The 17367-nt window shown below is 45.1% G+C and overlaps 1 protein-coding gene across 1 annotated transcript in view; it reads left to right on the top strand.

The window, feature by feature from the left end:
- The window catches only part of C5 (complement component 5), a 90933-nt gene that overhangs the window by 19202 nt on the left and 54364 nt on the right, over positions 1 to 17367 (top strand). Inside the window, exons 6-11 of the mRNA XM_015428315.1 lie at positions 3103 to 3185; positions 5500 to 5590; positions 6549 to 6654; positions 11064 to 11190; positions 13663 to 13778; positions 16597 to 16797. Coding sequence (XP_015283801.1) covers positions 3103 to 3185; positions 5500 to 5590; positions 6549 to 6654; positions 11064 to 11190; positions 13663 to 13778; positions 16597 to 16797 — 724 coding nt within the window. The remainder of the gene's footprint in view (positions 1 to 3102; positions 3186 to 5499; positions 5591 to 6548; positions 6655 to 11063; positions 11191 to 13662; positions 13779 to 16596; positions 16798 to 17367) is intronic.

The following is a 17367-nucleotide window of genomic DNA, read 5'->3' as shown; positions in this document are numbered from 1 at the left end:
GTATAATAAACAGTAAACAGTAAAAACAGTACAGATGCCAGCACACTCCTCATAGCAAAAGGGCTAGCAAAGTCAAAGGTCAGCAGGCATTCATCACAAGCCAGCTTCTAGAGGCATTATAATTCATGCACACCTGAGATGCATCATAACAAGGGGTGCACTATTCTGTTTTAATCCTCTAGGGGGCGCTGGCTGTTTGCTTGGAGTTTTAAAGCATGGAGCACAAACCGTTTTTGCCAAGGAACCGTTGTGGTTTTGAAAGGTGGTTTCACACAACTTGCACCCCCACACACACCCAATGTGCGCTGCTACCGTGGCTGCCTCGGAACCGAGTGATCATAGTCACCAGCTTTTCTTTACTTCTTTTCTGAACGGAGAATCCTGCTTAAGTAAATGGGAATTGTTAGATAGACATTCTTTTATTTGTATTTACTTTATTTGTAGCCTGCCCTTCTCACTAGACACTCAAGATGGATTGCGAGCAGTGCTCCCTCTAAGCTGTGGAGTCTTGTGAGCAAAAATTCAAGTTTGTGAGCTACTGGCATTAAAGCTGTGAGCGAGCAATTTGGCTACTGCATAAATTAGTTTGCTCTGGAGCCATCCTTCCTGAGCTAAGACAAAAATGTGTGAGCCAGAGGCTAAAAAACTGTGAGCTAGCTCAGACTAAGTCTGCTTAGAGGGAACACTGATTGCAAGATATAAAACAATGCAATCAAATAGCATGAAATATCTAATAAACAGTACAACAGCACTAGGACTACAAAAATTAGGTACAATGCAACAAAGTATCAGACATGATATGCAGTGAATGGAATTACAGAATTGGAACACGATACAGTAAGAGCAGCATAATACATACAATAAAAAATACATATAATAAAACAGTGGTCCCCAACTGTTTGGAGCCTGTGGGCATCTTTGAAATTCTGACACAGTGTGGTGGGCACAGATGCAGAATGGCTACTGCAAGAGGCGGAGCCAGCCATAACGCAGTCACACAGTGTATTGGCAGAGTAATTAACACAGCAACTGTGCACAACCTTATTAAACAGTAGATAAAGGTTTATTTAGGAATTAACATACTTGATAGGAAAGTGGAGAGACCGAGATAGGTTCCATCCTAACTACGTCTCTTGCTGAGAGATAGTAAGACTGAGTGTGGCACGTCTGAGAAGAAGGGGGAAATTGCCTTGAGAGTAGCAATCTGGAGACAGACAAGGAACAACATTTGACAGGAGAGAAGGTGCTGACATCACTATCCTATCTAATAGTCTTCTCGCTGCCCCCTGCAGGGTCTTCTTTGTACACCAGACATTGCCTTTTCCAACACAGTGAAGATGCTTGTGTTGTAGTGGCAGCTGCCGTCAAAGCAACATTTCTGAAAAAGTCAATCACATATCCAGTGGTCAGTCAAAAGTCTTGCTGGGTGAAAGCTTCACCTGGCCCTGCCCAGCTTCTAAAAACACGTAGTAGGTGCCAGGAAAGGTGTTGGCAGGGGGATCCCTGCCATAAACAGTATCATAGACTACCCCCTTTATAAAATTATCTTCCTCTGTTATACTATAGCCCTGTGCCTCCTGTCAAAATGTCCTCCTGAACAATTTGCTTATATACATATACATATACATATATATATATACATAAATTAACATTTTATTGTTTGAAACCGATATAGTTTATATAGTTTGCCACAACAAAGAATGCACAAAATTAAAATAAATAGACTCTGATAACCAGGGCTATTTTTGGGCAGGAACGCACAGGAACGGAGTTCCGACTGGCTCCCAAGTTGGCCACGCCCAGCAGGAACTCATTAGCATAATAGGCCACACCCAACAGCAGAAACTCATTAGGATTGGCTACATTAGGGGTGTGTGGCCTAACATGCAAAGGAGTTCCTGCTACAAAAAAACTCTTGGGTTTTGACAATAAACAAGGTAAAGAGAATAAGAAGCAAAAGGTGGGTGTGGCTGGATGACCACACATCTGGTAACATGGGGGTGTGGCCTAATGTGTTAATGAGCTGTGCTGTCAGGGGTGTGGCTCAATATGCTAATGAGTTCCTGCTGGGCTTTTTCCTACAAAAAGAGCCCTGCTGATAACTATCCTGTTATGGGGGATATTCTCTGATAGGGTGAAGGCAACATGCATACCCCACCCGTGGCCCACAGTAGGTTTTGGAGTCTAGCGTGGTATGCCGGGGGCATGGTGACTCCTTGCTATTTTCCCACAAAGGTGTGGACCCTCTCCTACCCTGCAGAAGCCCTCACTTTGTACCCATTCATGCCAACACAGTGACCCTGCAACAGGCCCGTAGCCAGGATTTTTTTAATTTGGGGGGCCTTTAAATAAATCAGGGGGCACACAGAAACCCCCTCCCCAGGGAGCACCACAAGTAAAATAAAAAAATGGAAGTCGGGGGGCCTGGGCTGGATGGGAGGTTGCAGGATGGGCCTTGGCAGTAAGTCGTGGGGCTAGGCCTCGAGATGCCCCGCTGTAGCTACAAGCCTGCCCTACGAGTTGGCAAGAAGAGGACTTGCGAGGAAGGGAAACCCCATTCCTGCCCCTGCTTTCATGCCATCTTCTCTGTCTCTGCTTCTTCCCCCCCCCCATCCTAGTCTCCTATCTGATATTTCTTCTTCCTCATACCCTCACCCACCCAATTGCTCCTTCTTCCAGCCATTTACCCTGCCTACTTTTCTCCCCGGCTGTTTCCGTTTCCCTTTGAAGCCCGTATGGAGTCTTCTCTCCCATCCTCTCCCCACTTTTGCTGAGACGCTCCTTTCTTTTTCGCCCTGGAAACAAAAGTTCTGCTTTTTAGCCCTCTTTTTTATTTTTCACATTTTCCAGCAAACTGGAGTTCCCCCAGCATTTGCAGAAACATATACCTTTTCCACGGGTGGCGTCATTGTATGGATTTCTTTTCTGCACGGCGGAGAGGGAGGCATATGTGGCTATTAGATTCATAGAATGATGAGGCAATATGTTGTATTTGCTAAGGGTGACTTGAGCTTAAATCCTGCTCTCCCATGAAGCTCTCCCTGTGCCTCAGGGCTTCCTTCTGCATTTTAAAAAAATGTAAACGTTGTTTTGCTTTCACAGATATGGTATTTGGAAAATTAAAGCCCAGTATCAAAAGGACTTCACAACCACTGCCGAAGCAAAATTTCAAGTTAAAGAATATGGTAATGTGGATGCCACCCAAAATTTTATTGTTTACAAAAACCTATGATGCTGCCAATAGGCTAATTCTTCCGAACAACTGAAGGGTACAAATGATATTTTCTGAACCAGCAACAAATAATATTGCCACTCTTAAAAAAAAACTTAATCCTGGTTCTATGCTTTTAAGCAGCAGCAGCAGCCTAAGGGTCAAGTGACATTATATACAGGCTATTAAACTGAATTGTGTGTATTTTATTTGTTTATTATTATATTTTAGCTTGTTGGAATTGCTACTATATGTATATTACTGTTCCCATTGTGCCATTAAAGGTGACTGAACTGACATTACATAGGAAACTTATGCATTTAAACCTCAGTGGCCCCGGCCACACGTGCCAGAAAATGCGGGGGGGAGGCATGGCTATTTGCGCCGTCGCATTCTGATCTGCCATTATGCAATCAGATGTGATGGCGGCGCACCGGGGTTTCGTCCTTCGGGGCGCGCTGCAAAGAGGACGGATGGAGGGAATAGGCGTGCGCTGGCGCGATCACACCGAATGAGTCCGTCTGCAGCCCATGGCAAACTATTTGCTAGTAGATCTTTGCAGGTACTTTTTAACTGTGCATCTTTGGCGGCATGCCACGGGTTGGCCATGGGTGTGCAACACTTGCCAAATGTTGCGGTGTGATCGCGCCCCGAAAATCCGCCCAGCATTTGTGCCTTTCGTGCTGCAAATTCTCCGTGTGACCAGGGCCAGTGACAGCCTTTTATTATTATTATTTATTTAATTAATTCAATTTTTATCCCACCCTCCCCATAAGCAGGCTCAGGGCAGGTTACAAATCACAAAGTAACAATATAACCAAGTAGTTTAAAAAAAGTATTTCTAATAAAACACATCCCAAAAACAAAACAGGGTGGATTCGCCTCAACAACGATACTCAGTTTGAGTTGGATCCCTTTAGCCAGCATTGTCAGCAGGGGAGGCTGAGTTGGATTTGGATGTCTGCCACCTCATCTGAAGGCCTGGCGGAACAGCTCTGTCTTGCAGGCCCTGCAGAATGTTGGCAAATCCTGCAGGGCCCTGACCTTAAGAGGGAGCTTGTTCCACCAGGCTGGGGCCAGTGCAGAAAAAGCCCTGACCCTAGTCAAGGTGAGCTGGACTTCCTTGGGGCCGGGGACAACCAAGAGATGTTGATCACTTGAGCGCAACACTCTGTAAGGGACATATGGGGAGGAAACAGCTTTGAGAAGGGGCCACTGTCCTCAGAGAAGCTATGACAGGTATGTGAGGGCTTAATCTTGCCAACATCCTCCATTTTCCTCTGCATCTCCTCCCCACAATCACTGCTGGACGTACGACACAGTCTTATACTGACTCCAGCTATTGATCCATTGACTCTTGGTCTCAGGATCACATGAATTCTACCACAGAGCCACAGCCCCTCTGCAAGTAGCCTTCCCTCCCCATTGTCTGCAAATCTCTGTTTACCCCCCAGTCATTAATCCAGGATCATGTGAGAAGGAAAGCACTCAGCGGGGAAAGCCACAAGTGGAGTAAACACTCCTTCCCCCTACTGCTTCTCTGTTCCACGTTGCGTTTTTCTGACACTGCTTTAAAACGAAAAAGTGATCCTTTGGTAGCATTGCTATGGGGAGGGGAATTTCCTTTTCAGAAATTCACTAGTTTAAAAATAGCCATTGATTCTCCTCTTTCTCTTTTAAAAGAGGGATTTCTCTTTGAAGAAAAATCAGCGTACCCTTTTGTAACTTAAGCCTTTGCTGTTGTTTCATGTTACACGCCGCAGGGTGGTGCTCTAGCAGGAGGATAGAAAGGTTTGGGAAGATGTGGGCTGCCTCTGGGTACCTGCAGAGTGAAATTCTGAACGTTTTCAGGAGGACCACCCCTTCCTAACCTCTCCTCTCTTCCAATTTCTCTTTGATCAAATGAAATTGATTAGAAACAGACTCCACATTCCTAAAAAGTGGAGGGGATTGGATTATTGGATTTCAGGAAGGAATTTGGGTAAAGAGCTATTAAAAGGATTTGTCTTAACAATGCCGACTTTGGGTTTATTAGACATATTCATGTGTAATGAATAGGTGTTAAGTAGAAATGAAGCTGTTGGCTTTCTGTCACATCTCTCTTTGCCAGGAACAGTTTTAACGTTTTTAACAGCATGTTAGGCTGCTGCTAAAGGCACAGGGGCAAGGCCAGTAAAAAAAAAGAAGACGACAGGGTGGCAAACCCAAACAGTGAATACTCTGCAGGACTGTGTTTTTTTTTTTTATGTTAGCGTGCCAAATCAACCTTTTTGTGTTTAACGTTTCAGCCATGCCAAGCTTTTCTGTCACCATAGAACCTGAAAAGAACTTCATTAGTTCTGGTCAATTTGAAAGCTTCACGATTGTTGTGAAAGCAAGGTAAGTCTTTCTCTTGTCTGTTGTGTTCTGTTTTGCGTTTTATTCCAACAAATGTCAGTGTGCAGACCAAGAGCTGCACCCGGTATCCTCTACAGTGTTGCAAGGGAAACTGGGATGTATGTATCATATTGCATCCTGGCCTGTTGGAAGGGTGAAATTGCTTACCCTGGCTCGGCTTACTGCTGGTACCACTTCATAAATCTAATCAAGATGTACTGATTGGCTCCCCTGCAGACTTTCTTAAAGGGCAAAGCTGGCCCGGGGAACTTGAATCAGGCTGAAGATGTGTTATTGGGGGAGGTAGGGTTACCCTTTCCCTCCACACCATTTCCTCAATTTACCTATATATTTTTCCCTGCAGTTTTTGATGGGGAGGCCAATTTAAATTGGGAAAACAGTACAAGAGATACTGCCCTGTAGCTCCATTCCAAATTCGTAACCCTACGCATGGCTCTGTTCTCATGTTTAAAAAATGGTAGGAGAATTAGTCACAGATCTCCCCCTGGTTCATTTAGATGTGCTCCAACTTTGTTCTTGCTACTATTTCTAAAGAAGAAGAGAAGAGATTGGATTTATACCCCGCCCTTCACTACCCAAAGGTGTCTCAGAGCGGCTTACAAACTCCTTTCCCTTCCCCTCCCCACAACAGACACCCTCTGAGGTGGGTGGGGCTGAGAGAGCTCTTGACAGAAACTGCTCTTTTTCAAGGACAGCTCTTATCAGAACTACGGCTTGCCCAAGGTCGTCCAGCCAGGTGCAAGTGGAGGAGTGGGGAATCAAACCCGGTTCTCCCAGATTAGAGTCCGTGCACTTAACCACGACACCAAACTGGTGTAAAAAAGACATTCCTCTGAAATCAAAGCAGCTCCTGTTCTGTGTTGTCATTTGTTGCAGGTGCCAATATCTAAATTACGTGGGGTTTTCTTTCCCCCCCTTTTTCTTTTGTCTTATTTTCAAGATATTTTTACAACAAGAGGGTGGCCAGAGCAAATGTTTATATCCGTTTTGGAATAATTCAAGGAACTGAGAAGACCATGATGCCAAAAGCAGTGACGTTCAGAGAGGTATGCTTGAATCACAAATAATCAGGTCAGGCCTGCTCCAATTCCCACTGAAATCGCTGAGGTTTAGATCAGGTTCCAGGTTTACCCTGACAGTCATGTGGTGTCAGCATTTCCATTTTAAACCACTATTATCAGGGGGGCATAAGAAGAAAAATGCACTTTGGACTGAAATTTAGCAGACGGTACCTCATCCAGGGAGCAGTTTCTGTTTGGCTTGCGCAGCCAGACCACATCAGTAGTTGCCTTGTTGTGACAATTTTCCATGAACGGATCATAAGCTATTCTTTAGCAGGGTTGTGTTACCGTTTTAACACATTGCAAACAGTGGTTTAGGAAAAGCGAGGGGCCTGGTTGAAAGCCAGTTAGAATCCCAGACTCCTTAAAATGCACATGCTGCTTTTCACATCTGAGTATTTAGGGATAGGGGAAAATGTATACTCAAGACCAGTATGCACTTCAGTTTTTAACTGGCAAAGACATTTGCAGTGTTGTCAATTGTGGGTGATGCACAGGAGTTTAAGGACCACAACTAGGTGTGACATCCTCACTGGTCTTTGAACTATGAATAGCAACCTTGGGTGGGGTGGAGAACTGTATTGGGCTTTGTTACAGTTGGGGAGGTGAGTTAACCCATTCTCTCCATGTTGTTTTCCTGATTTCAGCCAGGAGCTGTTACTTGTCTCGCAGGGCAAAACAGCTGTGATGAACAGTTAAGATTATGAACAGACCTCCCAGGGTCAAGTCTAGGGGCATCTTTAGATGCCAGGTTTCCTGCAATGAACGTGGAAGTGGGGGCTCCAGCATTTTTCTAGTTGCTGCTTCTATTTTATTTATCCAATTTATTTATTAGCTCACCTTTCTCCTGACAACTCAGGACTCAAGGCATATATTTTATATTGCACGGAAACTTACCTGTTCCAGTGTCTGTGGTCCACTGACCTCATTGCAAGCATATTTTGTTAGGTGGCCTTCGACACTTTCATAACACAAATTTTTAAAAATGAAGTATTTAAAACAGTAAGGGATATATACTCTGCAGATGCTCAGAAACATGCCTGTTTTTTACTCATGATTTCCAAGGGCTGTATCCTAGCACGAGCCACCGTGGTGTAATGATTAAAGTGCTGGACTAGGATTAGGGAGATTTGGGTTCTAGTCTGCACTTGGCCACAAAGCTCTCTGGATGACCTGGGGCCAATCATTTTCTCTTATTCTAACCTACCTCACAGGGTTGTTGTAGAAATTAAGCAAGTGTATGCTGACCTGAATTCCTTGGAGGAATGGTGGGGTGGAAATGTAGATAGACAGACATTGAAAAGTTCTGGAACTGAGCCCCAATTTAAATTATTTCATGACTATAAACTGCCTGCATTTTTTAATGGGGAGAATTATGCCATAATGTGTGTGTTAGATCCAATTCGCCATCTGAGCCAGGATTCCGGAAATCCTGGATAATCATTGCCTTCAGTCCTGCTAGTCCAGTATAAGACCTGAGCTGCAGTAGTTTATGATGATCTGAAATTCTGGCTAGGATCAGGGTATGGATCCACCATAAGCATTTTACCCCCTTCTCTCCCTTTCGCTTTCTCTGTACTCATCAAACTGCTAACCGCTTTTTGGTGACTATTGTGTGTGTGTGTGTGCGTGCCTGGAAGTCGTGGTTGACTTCTAGCAATCCTTAGTGGGGCATGGACATTTCAGAGAGGTGTCTTGCTATTGCCTGCCTCTGCATCCTGGCCCTGATACTCCTTGGAGGTCTCCCATCCAAGTACTTGCCAGGGTTGGCCCTGCTTAGCTTCCGAGATCTGACGAGATTGGGCTTGTCTCGGCTATCTAGGTAAGAGCTGAAACGGCTAACCTTGATGTACACTCCACAAGCAAATTGAACTTATTGATATAAACAGTTCGACTCAAAACTGAGCCGATTTCAGTATTGTAGCATAACATCCCGGTCCGCAAACCATGTAAACAGTCCTTGCTTGTTGGATTCAAACTGATTTTGTCCCGTTGACTTCCAGCCAGTCCCTCCTTTGAGTGGGTGAGAGCAGGACTCTTTGAAGCGCTCCCAGCTCTTGCTGTTTCTGGGAACTCGGCTTGAAATATTTGCTATTACTTGGTCACAGGCCAATATATTTTCAAGGCAAGAAAACACTGGTGTTCTTAGAATTTTTCATTCTTCATCACAGCTAGAAAGTAGAAGGGTACCACATAGTTGCCAGGATCTGTAATTTGGTCAGCATCTGCCAACTATTTTCAAAACTCGAAAGCATTGGTTTCAAAAACTAGGTCAACGAACGAAAGTTGTTAGGTTGGCTTTTCTTCCCCCACCCCTCTTCTTCTTCTTTTTTTTAATCATTTTGCTGTTCAATAATGAGTCAGTGGATCAAAGAACACTCCACCGGTACTAGAAATGTGGGTAACGGCACTAATGGAACAGGCTTGCACTGATAAAGTTATGGTGTAGCAAGACGGGCAAGGTAAGCAGGTTAAAGCTACAGACTGGCCACTTAACCTAGAGGGGAAATTTCTGGCAGGGGCTGGAGGGCTGCTGGTAACTAGGAACACATAGAACTGAACCCCAGTAGCCCTGCCAATGTTTCAGGGGCTGCTGTGCCTGGCTTGCTCCTGAGCCATCCTCGTTCCCCCCCACATAGCATCCTGGGTTAGCTCACTACCAGGGGTCATTTAGTAGAAAATAGGGCTGCCAAGTGGGAGCGGGTGGCAGGTAACCCCCCGCTTTGGAGGCCCGATTTCTGCCGCCGCAGAATCGGGCCCCGGGGGGAACTCCGCCCCCCGAAGCGCAGCGTGGCTGCGTCACCAGAGGTGACGCAACCACATCGATTACGTTGGGGGCATGGCCCCGATCGTCGGAGGGAAAACTCCATGGTTTTCCCTCTGATGATTGGGGCCACGCCCTCAACGTGATCGACGTCGTGCGTCACTTCCGGTGACGTGCTGGCGGCGCGCACACGTTCACCTACGGCTCCCGGAGCCCGGCGAGGCTCCCCCACCGCCAAGATAAATAGACTTGGCAACCCTAGTAGAAAAAGAGGTGCAGGAGCTCATTAGCATAACTTATTTGCATATGTCACACCCCCTGACATCACCGGAAGTGTGTCAGAAGGCAACACCCACCGCTCAGGCTCTACTGGACTGTTTTGGATTGCTAGTTATTGGGGGGGGGGGACGTGCAGATCTGTCCTCACAGACGAGGGAGAGCTTGTACCTGAATAAAACTTGATCTTAAAGGTGCCACTGGATTGTCTTGGACCGGGGGGCCGGGGGAAGCTCTGCAACTTACCTGGCTGCTTCTTGCTCTGACTGAGGGCTGCTGGGAGCAGGGGGTGGGGCTTGTTGCATGTCCTCGCCCCCTGGGCTCTTTACTGCCGGAGCTCCGCTCCTGTGCACTCCTGCAGGAAATGACCCCTGCTCATTACACTTACTAAAGCCCCAAATTGTGAAGTTTCTCTAACACTCAGGTGGTTGCACTTTATCCTAAACTGTCCATTCATTAAGCGGAATTAAAGCTTCTACCACAAAGGTCTTCCCTCAAAGTAATAAGAATCCAGAGTTTAGCATCATCTTTAAGTAGACACAAATATATAATCCATACAGCTGGGTCCCCTATCTGACAAAAAAGGGAAAGCTGCACTTTGATATTACCTTTACAGCTCCCATTTAGTTGAAATAACTGTTATTTAAACATCAAATTAAATAAAGTGTGGCCAATCTTATTAACTTTATTACCTTGGGGAAACTATTACCTTTCCTGCAGTAGAACCTCATCTGAATCCCATCCAAACACATTACTAATGATCAGACGCCCCATCCCTGTGTGGGCATTTGAATCACCACAGAGAATTATTTTTTGCATCAGGATATCCAACTTCAATATTATATAAAGCATCATCCAGTTTTAACCAGGCATCCCCATATAATGATGGGAAATCAGGGGCCATATAAATATTTAAACAAATAATTCTACCAAAAGAACTCTTAAGGAGAACCATCTGGATATTACTACAGATGAGCTAATCCAATGCACCAGTTAACTCAACAGAGGCTAACAAAGAGAGACCCCCAACTCCACCTCGTCTATATTTCTGTTGTCTGAGTGCTGGAACTGCCAATATATTGTACCCATAAACCACAATATTCCTATTAACCATGTTCAGGATTTTAAACGTTAAAATATGGAAATTGTTTGTTCCATGTTTCCTTACATATACACCCCCATGCACACATCAGTCTATCTGAATGTTTACATTGGAAAGATTTTTAAAAATATTTTCTCTGGCTTTACTGTATGTTTGCAAAGGCTAGTGCATGGCTATAAAACGTACACTGTGCCTGGTCACATCTGATATAATGCCGCAGAATAATGTATTTTTCTTGATTTTATTTCTCAGATGAACGATGGAGTTGCAGATTATAATTTTAACAGCCGAGCTGCTGTTGCCGAACTAGGATATCACAGTCTTGAGGAGCTTGATGGCTGCAGCCTTTATATTTCAGTTTCAGTGCTGGAATCTACAGGTAATTCTGACACCTTTGGCTTCATTTAAAACCACTGAAGGTATTCCCAGGCCCCGGTCACACGGAGAATTTGCCACGCAAAAGGCACGAATGTCGGGCAGATTTTCAGGGTGCGATCACACCGCAACATCTGGGAAGCGTAGCGCACCGTGGCCAACCCGTGGCATCCCGCCGAAGATGGGGAGTTAAAAAGTACCAAGGAAAGTGCACTAGTATTCGGAAAACACGCAGCACAGGCGGGCGTCTGATTGTGGGAGCGCTAGTATCCTGTGGCATCCGGCGCCCATCCACATCCTGTCGCAAACCGGATGTTTTTCGTAAGCCCATGCGCACAAACATGAAACTGAAAGCAGTGCTGCTCCGCGGAACTGCACATGCGCACAAATGCGAAACGCTTGTGTGATCGTGCCACTTTGCCACACTGCAGCATTGCCGTGTGATTGCCAGCTAACAGCCTAAGCACGGAGACTCGGGGAACCATGTGATTGGGATACCACACTTTATTTTGCTCCAGGGCAAACAGCCACGCCTCCCCCCCCGCGTTATCTGGCCGGTGTGACCGGGGCCCCAGTGATGTATTCTTAGGTGCACCTTCCTGAGTCTTGGCAAGACCAGACCCTGACAGTGGACGACAGAGACTAATAGTACCAAATTGTTGTGAAGTCTGCAGGCATTTTTTTTCAAGTAGCCCTTGAGAAAAGGGCAGTGGGATTGGCCAAGCAGGACTGGACAAGACAAATTAAGTAGGAGAAAAGTGGTCGTACACAGAGAGAAAGCCAGTGAATAGCTTGGCAGATGCTGAAGAGAGGTCATGGGACTTCCCTTAGCAATGAATTGCTTGGAGTGAAGAGAAACAGGTACAGCAGGGCCTTCAGGTTATATGGGGAAGAGGTGGTGGTGGTTTTCCTCTGTTTTACCAGGCTTTACCAGGATACTGCCCAGGGATTTCTGCTAGCTACCCAGAAATGCCTGTAGTTCCCTTCCTCCAGCCCGCTCTCCTGATGATATATTGAACAAGGAACCAGGCACCTGACCCTCAAGGCTACTGTTATGAGCCTTGCAGCATCTCAGTGGAAAAAGACAATGCAAGTAGGGCTGGAACAAATCATGTTTTTCTGACTCATATGTATCAGAGTGTTTCCATAAACTATGTAAAATTGTATGTTCTGTCAATATGCCAATAAAGGTTCTGATTGATTGATTGATTGATTTTAAGCACACTCTGGGCTTTTCCACATTCTTATTTTCCTCACTGGTGTGTTCCTGTTGTTTCAGGGGTTTTCCCATGTTCCATGTATGTTTTGCTGCCTCTAGTGGTTGATTCAATATTACATCTCTGTATGCATGGCATAAATACATGCAGTTTAAAACTGCATGGAGATATGCTGGGCATACCACAATGTAATATTGAATCAAGCACTAGAGGAAGCAAAATACACACAGACCCACCCCCCACCCAAAAGCAACAAGAACACACCAATGAGGAAAATGGGAATGCAGAAAAGCTCTTTTAATTGTTAAACGGAAAATTAGAGATGCTGTTTTATAGTTATATTTTTGTAATACAGTTATATTTTTGTATTACGGTTTTAATCATGGTGTGGAGGGAAAGTAGCGTATAAACGTTTTACACTAAAAATAAACTATCCAATTGAAAGGTCTGTTTTCTTGAATGTTCTTGAGCCCACCATTCAGGATTTTGTTTAAATATTTCAGGTGGTGACATACCCTCACTTGTTGATTTCCCCTCCGTTACCTTTTCCATCTCAACTACTGCCTGTCTTTCTGTTAACTGCTACCATACAGGCATATCTTATCCAAGGAGACTGATTAATCAGACACCCTCCACCAGTTGGTGTAGTGGTTAAGTGCGCGGACACTAATCTGGGAGAACTGGGTTTGATTCCCCACTCCTCCACTTGCAGCTGCTGGATGACCTTGGGCAAGCCATAGTTCTGTCAGAGCTGTTCTTGAAAAAGAGCAGTTTCTGTCAGCGCTCTCTCAGCCCCACCTACCTCACAGGGTGTCTGTTGTGGGGAGGGGAAGAGAAAGGAGTTTGTAAGCCGCTCTGAGATTCCAAGTGAAGGGCAGGGTATAAATCCAATCTCCTCCTCCTCCTCCTCCTCAGTATCCAAGTCCTAAGGTTACCCAGCGAACTGCATGGCACACTGGGGATTTCAAACCAAGTCTCCCCCGCCACACTCTAAACACTGGCTCTCCAGTGATTCCCCAGTGACACTCAATCTCAATGGTAAAGGCAGCCATCTTCAGCCTTCTTCTGAGTGGCCTGCAGACTATTGATCTTTGGTCTGGGCCTCAGGGCAGCTTAGAGTTTTGGGATCCCTGAGGCAGACACCTGTGTACCATCGAGCACCCCTCTTTCTGAGGTCTCGGTCCAAAGAACATATTGGAACTGGGGCATGACACCCATTTAGGAAAGCTCTTCTCACAGGTGATGTTTTCTCCTTTCAGGTGGTCATAGTGTTGAAAGTGAATTCACAGGTGTCAAGTATGTCCTGTCCCCTTACAAACTGAATTTGGTTGCTACTCCTCTCTTTGTGAAGCCTGGACTCCCCTTCTACATTAAGGTTGGTTGACACCAACAAAATAAATGGAAACTAGATGGTACAATTTTATCACAATAATATTTCATGCGTCCTGTTCCCTTGTGGTATATTCTTAGTTGCAGAAGCCATTATTGTGTGATCAGCTCATACTGTCATGATTAAACTGGTTTTTGCACAGCATTATTTGTTAAGCCTTAGTTTCCCCTAACACACACTGACACCCACACCTGCACACTTTTGCTTTTCTTTTTCTGTCTTACCATCTTAAGATAAGCAGACTTTCCCATGTTCTATGCTTTTATTACTCTGGAATTTCTCTCTAATTCATTTCAGTCCTCCTTACTTCCTGTTTAATAAGATTTTGTGGGGTTTTTGTTTGTTTCTGTAAAATTAATTTCAAAATTAGATCAGTTTGTCTTGAATTTTGGAGACTTCCATTCTTCCCCCTACCCCAGTATGTGACCAATACACAGGTTAATAGAATTCAAGAAAAGCCTATATAATTGTGTATGTATGGCCGCATCAGGGTTGGGGTTTTTTGTATGTTATGTTGCCAGTGTGCTCACTGGTAAAACACATCTTTGTGCACCTGTACGTATGAATACAACAAGATTACTTCTCGGAAGTGTTTTAACAATTGCACTTGTGCACATGAGAAAGTACAAATGAATGAACGGAAAGCTGCAACCATTGGTGCATGTAGAGTACTGTGTGCAAAATCTGGAAATATGTATCTGCTCGGAAAACAAGAGTGGGTAGTTTGGAATTCCAGGGGTCATTTCGTAGAAAAAGAGGTGCAGGAGCTCATTAGCATAACTCATTAGCCTAACTTATTTGCACATGTCACACCCCCTGACATCACCAGAAGTGTGTCAGAAGGCAACACCCACCGCTTAGGCTCCACTGGACTGTTTGGATTGCTAGCTATTGGGGGGGGGGACATGTAGAACTGTCCTCACAGAGGAGGGAGAGCTTGTACCTGAATAAAACTTGGTCTTAAAGGTGCCACTGGACTGTTTTGGACCGGGGGGCCGGGGGGTGGGGCTCTGCAGCTTACCTGGCTGCTTCTTGCTCTGACTGAGGGCTGCTGGGAGCAGGGGAGGGGCTTGTTGCATGTGCCCGCCCCCTGGGCTCTTTACTGCCGGAGCTCCGCTCCTGTGCGCTCCTGCAGGAAATGACCCCCTGGGAATTCCCAAATCTGGTCGAGAAATTCAGATGATAAAAAATGTTGGAAGCATCCCTGTTGAAGGCCCCCTTCATTTGAACAGGTTCAAAGAATGTGGGATAGCATTGTTTTCCTAGTGTGAATTCCAGTAGGTGCTTGGCTCTCTCTGCTTCTCCCCCATTTGGCCTCAAGTCTACTGTTTCTGTCCTTCTGAACCTATTTTCCATTTCACCTGCCCTGTAAGTAGGACACCAACATGCTGTGCCATTTTTTATTTATTTCTATTTCACACACACCCCGTATGCTTTAACAGAGATGAATATGGTGTGATACAAATCGAATACTTCAAGGAGGGGGGACCCAAAAGGGACTCATGAGTAGAGAGATTGGGGGGGGTGGAGCCTGAGGAGGAAGGGGGTTGTAGAGGGGAACGGCCTCACTGGGGTATAATGCCATAGAACCTACCTTCCACAGTAGCCATTTTCTCCTGGGGAAATGATCTCTGTCACATGGAGAGCAGTGGTCATCCCAGGAGGTCTCCAGCCAACTGTACTCATGAGGGGAGGGACAGAGTTATCGCCATCTCCACTTCCTCCCAGTCGCCACTGCTTTCCTCCCTTCTCTCCCGCTGCAGGAGAGTGAGGAAAGGAGGAGGCAGCTGCTGCTGGTGCCCACCTTCCCCCTGCTTTACCACCACTTGCCTGCCCTTTCTCAACATTCATCCAGCCTCTTCTCCCCTCAATCCGCTGTCACCAGCAGCAGCCATGCTAATGCTCTTAGGGCCTGTTTTCATCATAACAGCCAATAAGCCCTGAGAGGTGACAGACTGGATCCTTCTGGCTTTTTCAGTGGCTCAAGAGAGAGGACCTACTTGATTCCTGTCCTCACTGCAGTTCCATACAATGTAGCTTTGTATTGATGCAGGTCCCATAATCCTCAGCAGTGCCTTTTGAGGAGTCAAAAGGGGCTCCTCCTCCCTCCTGCACCAGCAGAAAAGCTGGTAGGGTGCAACCCTGTGTTCTATGGTTGCTTTATGTATTCTTGAACTCTTTATGGTACCTTATTGGTACAACTGCTCCAGATTTTCTTCAGTTTCAGTTTTTTTGGGGGCAGAAACTAGCAGTTTTGGTGGGACAGAAATCCTCCCCCAGTTTAGATTTCACAAATATTTATCTTTTTTGCTAAACCAGTGCATTGTGTTTCCAGTGGCGGCCTCTGCCTTGGCACTATTTCTCCCCTCAAGGAACTGCTGGATCAACCTTTTTATGGGATGTTTTGAGCCAACTCAGGAACTGCACAACAAGAATGGATGATATCACAGTGCTAGGTAGCTAAACAGATTTAGTGTATGGGGACATCAGCCAGGGGGCATGAAAGAGCAGACATATTGACACTGATCCCCCCCCCCCCCCCGGGATTCCAAGGCATTTTTGTGTTCAAAATCTTAGCAAAAAACTCAAAAAAATCTGTGGTTAGTAAAAACACACAAACACAAACCTGGCAAAGTTGTATAAATGGAACAGCAAACTCCTTGAGAATATTCCCAGTTCAGTCATGTTTGTGAAGACAGTTATCCTCCTGTGATTTCTAATAGTAAATAAACACAAGTACTGTGTACTACTATAGAAGTATAGTGAATATAGTATTATAATTGAATGAATTTTGAATGAATAGGTACAAGTGAAGGATACCTCCGGTGAACCCCTTAGAAACGTTCCTGTGATTTTTACTGCAAGCGCCTTCAGTGAGCAAATGGAAGAGACAAAATTAGTTCAAGAGGGCTCAGATTCTGGGAGAAGTCAAAATACCCAAAGCGATGGAACAGCTCTCTTTGTGGTTAATGTTCCTCCTGGTAGCAAAGAGCTGGAGTTTCAAGTGGGTGAAATACTTTTAAAGTTTTAGTTTGTGTTCACTGTGTACTTTGGGATTGCATGCTTTGGTCAACGTGCCATGTGGTTGGGAAATATTTTTACGTTTTGAGACTAGTAAAATTAAAAGATGGATATTTGTTGTTTCACATGCCAAACAACTCCCCCCCCAATAACTATTAAAAGTGTAATGCCTGCACAATGTAGAAGTAACAGTAGTTATCAAACCATATTATAAAACTTTGTAGTAGGGAGGGGCGATAGGGGAAATGATGTGTGCATTCTGTCAGTATTGCAAGCATCCGATTGGTGGGGCTAGTTCTCAGTGGCTGTCCATCAGGCATGGAACAGGAGTGCTACTGAATTCTGTAACCCACCATTTTTACTCAAGAATCTTAGTTTCATCCCCCCCGGTGTGAATTCAGCATCCATGAGTCTTTATTTTCACTGGGCTGAATAGTCCAATGCTCCAGTAAGATATAAGTATGTTAGATTCTAATAATTTTAAGACCCTCACCATGGTGGGCAGCTTCTGATGTTTAAAATGCTGAGTAGCTGTGTTGGTGCATTAATCACT

The sequence above is a fragment of the Gekko japonicus genome, unplaced genomic scaffold, assembly GCF_001447785.1.
Source record: "Gekko japonicus isolate JY-2015 unplaced genomic scaffold, Gekko_japonicus_V1.1 scaffold3370, whole genome shotgun sequence".
NCBI classification, from domain to species: domain Eukaryota; kingdom Metazoa; phylum Chordata; class Lepidosauria; order Squamata; family Gekkonidae; genus Gekko; species Gekko japonicus.
This window is presented reverse-complemented; position numbering and strand designations above follow the sequence as displayed.